The sequence below is a fragment of the Spermophilus citellus genome (genome assembly GCF_964194105.1).
Source record: "Spermophilus citellus genome assembly, chromosome: 6".
Taxonomy (NCBI): Eukaryota; Metazoa; Chordata; class Mammalia; order Rodentia; family Sciuridae; genus Spermophilus; species Spermophilus citellus.
Window position 1 is genome coordinate 32,381,388 of NC_138187.1, and position 10,373 is coordinate 32,391,760.

The following is a 10,373-nucleotide window of genomic DNA, read 5'->3' on the forward strand; positions in this document are numbered from 1 at the left end:
CTGGGCCTGGGCCCAGCCCCTAGATGTCACTTTTTTTATTATTAACTCAAAAACCTTCTATTGCAGTTATATTCTGTGAGGTTTTTGTTCTCTAAAACCCTACTTCACTTGCTCATCTTGTCAAATTCTTCCCCTCCTGGACTCCAGGCTTGGTTTTTGAGGTATGGATCAATACAAATTAGCCTTTTATTTCTTTAATATACCTTCAAAAAAAAGTAATAATAATCACTCAAGAAGCTCAGAAGAGTTCAAAGAACTTTTTTTTTTTTTTACCAAAGAACTTTTAACAAATTTTAAACATCGGCAAGATGGACTGTCTGTGCGTGCAAGGTTGGCTTGATGCTCCAGCTCCTCAAGGCAGCAGAGACTGACAGAGAAGTAGTTGCTGCACACACCTGCAAGCGTCGCCACACAGCTTCAGGAAGGGCAGAGACAATGTCCTGGGCTAGATAACTGTTGCTTCCCTCAGCTGGGTCTCCTTTTGTACCCAGCTCAGTTTTCCTCCCAAGCTTTCCAGCTTTTCCAAGTGTAGGGTCCCCTGGACGTCTTCAGTGCTCTGGTAAATGGGCAACAAGCGACATCTAAGGCAGATTTTTCCTTGAGAAAGGCAAATGGCACCTAGGTAACAGCAAAAAATGTGAGATCAGAGAGAGTATGTCAAGCTCTGTGCTGTAGATCAGAGGTCAGGGGCTCCCTCCTCTAATTGTGAGCCACTCTGGTTCTGGATCTACCCTCCATAGTCCTTCTCTCCAACAGAGCATTACAGAGATAGAAGGGGAAACAGAACATGTCATACAACAAGGAACACAGCCAGGCATGGTGGCACACTCCTGTAATCCCAGCAGCTCAGGAGGACAAGGAAGGAAGATCATGATTTCAAGCCAGCCTCAGCAAAAAGTGAGATACTTAGCAACTCAGTGAAACTCTGTCTCTAAATAAAATACAAAAATAGGGCTAGGGATGGGGCTCAGTGGCCAAGTGCCCCTGAGTTCAATCCCCAGTACCCACCACCAGAAAAAAAAAAAAAAAACACAAACAGGTGGATAAAAATCACAGGACCATGGCCAGGACTGAACAGCATCACAGCAATTGTCTACCAATAAAATGTGAGCAAAGAAGCTTTAGAGAGAGGAAGACCCAACAGAAAACCCAGGCTCTTGTTGCCTAACTCAAGACCCTCAGGAAAGTAAGAGAGAAAAAGGACAATCCATGTCCATAAGAACAAATGGAGGCGTTGGGGTTTAGCTCAGTGGTAGAGAGCTTCCCTAGCATGAAGAAGCCCTGGCTGGGGGATGGGGAGGGGGGAGGGGAGAAGAAGGGGGAGGGGGGAAGAAGGGGGAGGAAAAAGAGAGGGAAGAAGATCGGGAGAAGGGGGGTGGAGGAAGAGGAGGAATGGAGATCTCTTAAGCAAGTAATGAATGATGTATTAAGACAAAGATAAAAGACATATTTTATTTTCAGCATTAAAGCAGACCAGATACTATCCCACTTAAAACAGCAAAAAATTCTAAATAAATTATTACTTTAAAAAATTATTTTTAGGGCTGGGGTTGTGGCTCGGTGGTAGAGCGCTCGCTTAGCACATGCAAGGCCCTCGATTCAACCCTCAGCACCGCATAAAAATAAATAAATAAAGGTATTGTGTCCAATTACAATTAAAAAATAAATATTTTTTAAAAAATTATTTTTAAATTAACCACCAAGCTGGCACCAATGTAAGGTATTCTTAGAAGCCAAAACCAAAGTAAAAGATAGTTTAGCACACATTCAGCTGCATCTTGGAGATACACATTCAACTTAGGTGACCCAGAGTTTCCCTGCACCAGGCAGAAGCAACTATAGATCCTTAGGGAGGAAACACTTTAAATTCAGGTCTCAAAGACTCCACTGGTAAAATTCCAAGGTAAATGACTTCACAGTGGGAAGAAACTCACATACACACAGACACAGACACCTGGAAACCAGACACCACCACAAGAGCCTGCAGACATGGTAGAAACAGACTCAGTCCTGCAAATAAATTCAGTTAGTAAATTTATGAGACACAGAATGTAAAATAGGTATGTTTTACATTTCTAATAAAAATACATTTACAAAATATAACATGTTTATATATGTAAGGAAAAAGAGGGTATAAAATGACAAGATTTATGGGAAAATATCACTTTCAGTTATGAAAACTGATGAATTTTTTGTGGTACTAGGAATTGAACCAGAGGTGCTTTACCTCTGACCCACCTCCCCTGCCCTTGTTATTTTTTATTTTGAGACAGGGTCTTGCTATCACTAAGTTGCTTAGGGCTTTACTAAGTTACTGAGGCTGGCCTCGAATTTGTGACCCTCCTGCCTCAGCCTCCCAAGTTGCTGAAATCACAGGCATGCACAATCATGCCCCGCAAAAGCTTACATTTAACATTTGTGGAAAGGGACCTCAAAATAGACTATAAAACAAGTTTCAAAAATTTAAAGGTATAGGATTACACAGTTCATGTTGTTTCACCAAACTGGAGTTAAGAATAACCAACACATGAAAGTGTGGCATTTGCTGGTAAATGAGTGGGAATGGAGAGCATAACACCACGGGAAATAAGTGAGACTCAGAAACTCAAAGGCCAAGTATTTTCTCTCATATACGGAAGCTAGAGTAAACTGAAGAGAAGGAAAGGATACCATAAACATAGGGCAGATCAGTGGTGTAGAAGAAGCTTTGAGATCAAGAGGGAGAGCGGAGGGATGAGAATGGGAAAGCAATGCAGAACGAATCCTTTAAAAATCATGTCATGTGCATATATAAAAATACCCCAGGGAATTTCACCTTTGTGTATAAGTAAGGAAAACCAACCAAATATAAATAAATAGATGAGCAAAAGGAAGTCTAGCAGAGTGGAGGAAGAGAATGGGGATGGGAAGATGACAGAAAGGGGGGCTCTTGAACTGAAATCTAATTCCACACATGTATAATTCTGTCAGGATGAACCCAACTACTATACATAACTATCAAGCTCTAATTTAAAAAAAAGAATAGCCAACACAAAGATGCAAATTTTTATATTTATAAAATATAAAATGATCATGAATCAAAGAATATATCATGGGCTAGGCTGTGGCTCAGCAGTAGCACACTTGCCTGGCATGTGTGAGGCACTGGGTTCGATTCTCAGCACCACATATTAATAAATAAAATAAAAATCTATCAACAACTAAAAAAATATTTTTAAAAAAGAATATATCATAAAGGGAACTAGAAAATATAGCTAAGCATGGTGGCACAGGTCTGTAATCAGAGTGGCTAGGGAGGTTGAGACAGGAGGATAGCGAGGTCAATATATATATAAAAAATTTTTTTTGCAGTGCCAGGGATTGAACCCAGGGCTTTGTGTACGGGAGGCAAGCACTCTACCAACTGAGCTATATCCCCAGCTCTGGATTGTGAGTTCAAAGCCAGCCTTGGCAACAGCAAAGCACTAAACAACTCAGTGAGACCCTGTCTCTATAATAAAATACAAAATAGGGCTGGAGAAATGGCTCAGTGGTGGAATGCCCCTGAGTTTAATCCTTGGTACCCCTTCCCCCCACACACAAAAAAAGGGGGAACTAGAAAATATTTCAAATAGAACAATAACTGAAATATTACACATCAGAATGGCAGATGTAGACAAAATTTTTAGAGAAAAATTAAAGCCTTAGCTACCTAAATAGAAAAAGAAGAAATAATCAATGAACATAGACCTGATTTTAAGAAGTTGGGAAAAAAGATCGTAGTAGTGAAAAAGTTGACAAAACACACCCTTCTCAGGACTTTGCATATATTAAATTGGTTTTGACCAATGCCTGGATGCTGTGAGTAAATTGAGTCCAGGGCGGGGGAAATAAGTTGGAAAAAAGAATAGCAGAATAGACACAATGACAGTAGGAGGGAGGAGAATTCAAAATAAGAGCAAATATTAGCCAGGCACGGTGGCACACACCTGTAATCCCAGCAGCCCGGGAGCCTGAGGCAGGAGGACAGAGTTCAAAGCCAGCCTCAGCAACAGCGAGGCACTGAGAAACTCAGTGAGACCCTGTCTCTAAATAAAATACAAAATAGGGCTGGAGATGTGGCTCAGTGGTTGAGTACCCCTAAGTTCAATCCCCGTTACCCCCCAAAAAATAATCCCCTTAATTATTGCCACTTCTATTATCATCATACTGGAAGCACAAATATCTAAGGGATAAAATACAAACAAAAAGAAAAATCATGAGATTTTTCAAAACTCACTAAAGAACACCCAAGGAAATAGGAAGAAAATATCATGTTTATGGATAGGATGATTCAATATTATTGAAAAGAGTTTTAAAAAAATCAATGCTTCCTAAATTGACCATTCAATATAATTCAAAGAAAATATCATATTTTTTGTGAATTGTCACAAGCTGATTATTGAATTTCTATGTAAGGAAACAATGCCAAGAAAAACCAAATACATTTGGAAAACAAGTGCAAGGATTTTTCCAACAAGATATCAAGATATACAATGTCAGGAATAGTATAAAGTTAGAGCAACAGTGAAAGCGTGGTTTGTCCACCAGGATAGATAAATGAGTGGAACACAAGAACAGGATTACTAACAAAAATGGCACTGCAGGTCAGAGCAAAAGGACAGAGTAGTCGACACAGAGTACTATGGTAACCAGCTGTTCATTTGAAAAATGAAAGCAGCCCGACTTCACACCATAAGTCAATTCAAGATGGATTGAAAACTTAAATAAAGATGGCAAAACTACCAGCTGGGTGTAGTGGCACAGGCCCGTAATCTCAGCAGCTCTGGAAGTTGAGGAAGGAGGATCGAAAGTTCAAAGCCAGCCTCAGCAACTTAGTGAGGCCCTAAGCAAGTTAGCAAGACCCTGTCTCTAAATAAAATATATAAAACATATTTTTTAAAAGAGGGGCTGGGGTGTGGCTCAGTGGTTAAGCTCCCCTGGGTTCAACCTCTGGTACCAATAATAATAATAGATAGAATAATAATAGATTAATATTTAAAATATAAAAACGGCTGGGGCTGGGGATGTAGTTCATGATTTAAAATATAAAAACGGCTGGGGCTGGGGATGTAGTTCATATGTGCCTAGCACATATGAGGCACTGGGTTCGATCCTCAGCACCACATAAAAATAAACAAATAAAATAAAGATATGCTGTCTGTCTACAACTACAAAAAATTAATAAATAAATAAAATATATAAACACCTCTGACAAATCAATTTGAAAAGGAAAAATGGTCAATAAAACTATTCAAAGATGTTCAACTTGATTAATAATCAAGGAAACACACATTAATAACATAACAGTTTACACCAATTAAACTGGCAAAGGTTTAAAAAACCTGATAATTTCAAATATTGACAAGGAGATGGGGCAACAGGAATTCTCTTGTCCTGCCCTGCCTGTAGGAATGCAAATTGTTATCATCCCTTGGGAAATCTATTTGGCATCACCTGGAAATATGCATCATCTCAATACAAGAATTTCAGTCCTAGGCATATGTCCTCAAGAGCATCCAGCACAAATGCAATAGGACATAAGTACAAAAAGTTCAAAGGTCAGTCAGTGACAGTAGGAAACAAAACTGGAAACCCTCAATGTCCATTGATAAGAAAATGGGCAAACTGTAGAATATTTATACAATTAAATATTTAAGGTAGTAAAAATTAATGAATCTCAGTTACTCTTAATTAACATGGAGGATTCTAAGGGCTATAATATTGATCAAACATAACAAGTTCCAGAAGAATAAACACAGTAAAATGTATTTATATAACGTTTTAAAACATGGAAAACTAAACAATATGCTGGTTAAGGATACAAGTGAGTAGGAAATGTGATTAGCATAAATCTCAGAATCACTGGTTCTGGAATGGAGAGAAGATGATGAAGTCAAGAAGAGCTAGGGGTGAGGGACCTTCAAAGATACTGACTGTTCCACCGCATTTCATTAATTTTGAGAAGCCAATTACAAATTTTTTTCTTATTTTAACATCTCTGAAATGAGGATGTTTTACAAGTTAAATAATCTCAGAATTACACCAGTTTCTCTTTCCTCATTGGTACATAAAATAATGGTTTAACTTATGAACAACGGATTCACTGAAATATGGCTAGTTCTTATCTATGGTGGGAACTGGGTGTCTCTATTTTTAATTACTTGTATCTTACGGATATCTCATAAATGTATGTGTGCATGTGTGGTACAGGGGATTGAACACAGGGATGCTCCACTACATCCCCCACCCTTTTTATTTTTTTATTTTGCTGCAGTCCTGAACTTGTGTTCCTTGGGAGCCCAGGCTCCCAAGTTGCTGGGATTATAGGTGTATACCACCATGGCTGGCTATAAATAATATTCCTTTGTATATTTTTGGTATATTTTAAATTTGAAATAGAACATGATCGTGGGTCAGGTTAACATAGCAGAGGAAGGATTAGGGGTAGGGACAAAATCAGACAGGATTAAGAATCTAGAAGGTGATGATAATGTTTCAAGATAATAGGTTAAAGTGAGGAACAAGATTGATAGATTTCAAGATAAAGATGGACAGGAATAGAGAGCCTTAGAAATCAGGATGGTGTAAGGGACAGCACAGACATGTGGAAGTTTTCTTTCTAGTACCAAGAAGGATAAGAACCCGAAGGCCAAGTTTGGGGATAGGTTTGAGGTCGTGCAGTCCAGCAGAACTTTCTGCAGAGATGGAAATCACACTACACTGTCCAATGTGGTAGCCACCAGATATGTGTGGTTGTTGAAAATCTGAAATGGGGCTAGTATGGCTGAGGAAGTGAATTTTTAACTGTATTTTATTTTAATTAAAGTTAAATAGCTATTTGTAGCTAGTGGCTATAGTTTGGAACAGTGCAGCTCCCCCAGAGAAGCTCCTAATTGCAGACAAGAGGGTAAGGAGTGGGTAACAGCCACAGGACACTCACCAGCCACCAGGAACAGAAGGATGTCAAAGCCCAGGATGTAGTAAGGCCACTGCATGGAGAACTGTGGTGGACTGGGCTTCATCCTCAGATCCCGGATCTCCAGGGCATGTAGCAACATGGCCAGGAAGGCACAGATCCCTGTAGGATCATGGGAAGCATGATTGCTCTCTTCCTGGGCTACCTGTCTTCACCCAACCTTCCTCACACTGAATCAGACAGAGCCCATGTGGCTCATACTTAATGGCTCCTTCCTATCTACCCCCTTGCCCACTCTGAGCCAACGACCACCCGCTCAGCACACTATCAATCATTCCCAGCTCATCTCAAAGACATGTGCCTCACCACCCAGGGGTCCCGCCAACAGAAACCCCTTTCTGGGGACCCCTGGTGTATATGCCCTTGGTTCAGTTCAGGTTGGGCCCTCTAGGTAAAACACTTTGGATGAAACTCAACCAGATTCCCCACCCCCTGCGTGTATTCTACTTCTCCATAGTCCTGGGAGCTTCCCAGCCTAGAGCCTGGTCACTTTTTTCAAATGTCAAAAAGTTCAAAAGAGCAAAGAAGGTCTCTTCCATTCATTCATTCAAGAAACATTGATAGTTCACTTATATATTTCAATTACAATTATTTTTCTTTCTTTCTTTCTTTTTTTTTTTTTTTTTTGTACCAGGAATTTAACTCAGGGGCACTCAACCATTGAGCCACATCCCCAGCCTTATTTTGAATTCTATTTAGAGACAAGGTCTCACTAAGTAGCTTAGTGCCTCACCAAGTTGCTGAGGCCGGCTTTGAACTCACGATCCTCCTGCCTCAGCCTCCTGATATGCTGGGATTACAGGCAAGCGCCACTGCGCCCAGCTCAATTACAATTCTTTGCCAGATTCTATGACAGTCCCTGGCTAGACAGGTGACCTACCAGACATATGACCCCGGCAACAGGGTCATAGAGGAAAATGTAGAATGTTGAGAAGCCCCAAGGAAGAGGCATCATAAATTCTAATAGGGCAGGTGCGGGGGTCAATTAATTCATAGAGGAGGAAACTTAAAAATCACATGACTCTTCATATCACAGAAACCACCCACCCACTCCCTTTGCATCCCTTCAAGGGCCCTCAGAGGTCAGGGACTGCATGGCTGTTGCACACCTGTGAGGAAGCTGACAGTGGCTGACACAACATTGTGCTTCCAAGTCCTTGGGAAGAGTTCAGACGCAGAGGACACCGTGAGGAAGATGGTGAGGAAAGCCAAGATAACTGCAGAGATCAGGAAGAACCGGCCCAGGAGGATGTAGACTGCAGGAGAGGAAGAGCCAGGGCTGGAGCTGGAGACCCTGCCCTCCAAAAGGCAAGAGACCCTCAGAGCCTGGCACAGGGGGCCCCGGAGCCTCCACCACCCTCAGATCACAGCCTGGGACCAAAGCTGTGACCCTGGCACTTTGCCCCCCAAGAATGCTCCAGCCTCACCATTTTGTTTCCAACAACGTGGAAGCATATGGGGAGAAAGTTAGACTGACAATGTCAGACACGAAAGTCATTCATCAGTTCTTAACATATATGATGGTGTATGAGGAAATCATGTATCTTCCATTTGGAAAAAACAATGGTTTTCATAAAACACATAAAAGCAAACTCTCCTGATAAAAATTGGTTGTGTGTGCAATCGTTATTTTAGCATAACCAACATCTATGTTGGTTATGCTAAAATAACTACCCGTGGAAATTCAGAACTCCACGAGGTCGAAATGTTCAACTTCACAGGGAATCCCCTCAGCCTTATTTAATTTTCCTCTTAATAGGAGAAGTGAAATAGACCAAAAATAATAGAGTCTGGATATGGGGTGATTTGCTCTCCCATTGATGATTTCCACCATGTGAAATTTAGTTTGAATGCCCTTCTGAGCAAACAGAGATGGACATCTGGGAGGAAGACAAAAGGCAAAGGTGTTTCTGAACACCCAGACATTCCAGAATCTACCCTTGGGTTAAATCAGTGATGGTCCTCCTTTACTTGTCCCTTAAGTATTTGACAATACCTGGAGACAATTTGGGTTGTCACAACTAAGTGGGGAGTGGTACTACAGGCATCTCATGGGTAGAAGCGGGCAGGGGTTCTATTTCCCATCCTGCAAGAAACAGGAGAGCCCCCATATCAAAGATTACCCATCCCAAAATGTCAGTAGCACCAAGATTGAGGAACGTTGGGTCAAAGAGCTCACATAGTCAGGCCATCTTCCCCCAAGGAGGCCTCTCCTATTCCCAAGAAAGTAGTCCCTGGGTTTCCCTGGGTCGCGTCTTTTCCAAGACAGACATCCTTGGGGCCTTCAGATTTTTCCTTAAAGGGGCTAGGAAAGTAGCTCAGTGATGACAGCACATGCTTTGTCTATGCAAGACCCTGGGTTCAATCCCCAGAACCAAAAGAAAGAAAAGGGTTGTTTTTTGGTATTTTGTTTGTTTGGTTTTTTTTTTTTGGGGGGGGGGGGTTGGTAAAAATAGTCTCAAGTGCTTTCACCATCCTCTGAACTCAAGTATTTGTGTCCATTCCATCTCAAATGTGGTCCTCAGGCCTGAGCACAGTATCTGCAGGACTGTCACTTCACGGTCACTGGGGAAGCTGAAATTCAGCTCCACTAGGAGCTACTTCAACCTTGAGGAGCAGAGCAGAAACCCTTCCTCACCCCCACAGAGAATCATGGCTTGGAAATAAACTTGGTTCCTAACACATATGCCCCTACTTCAGTGGTCAACATGACATGATCACCCTTTCACAGTGCCCTACATTCCTCTCACCCCAAAAGAGTGAAGATTCAGAGAAAATGCGCTTATGGGCTTATTAAATTTGGTCCTCTGCCCCCAACCTGCCCTATCTATCTCCACCCAGCCATCAAACTGGTCCCATCTCCCCTTTCTTCATCCTTACCCCCAGCCCTCCTTACTGGATAAGGGTCGAGGCTTCCAGCATTTGATATGGAAGCAGTTCTCAAACAGGCCACTGAAAAACACATCCTGGGTCTCCTCGTCCATGAGCCGCACCCAGAAGGGAAAGATGGAGACCAGCAGTATGAGCAGGTAGCCCAGGGAGGTCAAGACCAGGACTATGGCCCAGGTGACTCCCTTCATGTTCTTGTCCTCTAAAGTCAGCATCACCTGTGCAAGGGAAAAGTGATGGCAGAGGTGGGACTTCTCCACATCCTCCCGTGGCTCGGGGTGAAGGAAATGATGACCGTGGAAATGCAGGCACTGCGCATGGCACATAGGTGAGGCTTGTCCATGGGGATTTCTTTGTCTTGCTTAACTTTACAGCCTCCAGGCCTCTGAGGTTGACCTAAAACATGCAGGAAATGTTGTCTGCACTAATTCACTGGGTGGCCTTGGGCATGGTGGGAGCCCCAACTTCCTCCTCAGGCACAATGAGG

General features: G+C 42.0%; 1 protein-coding gene across 1 annotated transcript; it reads right to left on the reverse strand.

The window, feature by feature from the left end:
• Positions 1 to 442: 442 nt before the first annotated feature.
• TMEM225B (transmembrane protein 225B) lies at positions 443 to 10,104 on the reverse strand. Its single transcript, XM_081296839.1, has 4 exons — positions 9,894 to 10,104; positions 8,107 to 8,253; positions 6,962 to 7,099; positions 443 to 618 (listed from the first exon to the last, which is right to left on the reverse strand). The coding sequence occupies exons 1-4, from the start codon at positions 10,099 to 10,101 to the stop codon at positions 446 to 448; spliced, it is 666 nt and encodes a 221-aa protein (XP_081152965.1). The 5' UTR covers positions 10,102 to 10,104; the 3' UTR covers positions 443 to 445.
• Between the last annotated feature and the right edge of the window lie 269 nt (positions 10,105 to 10,373).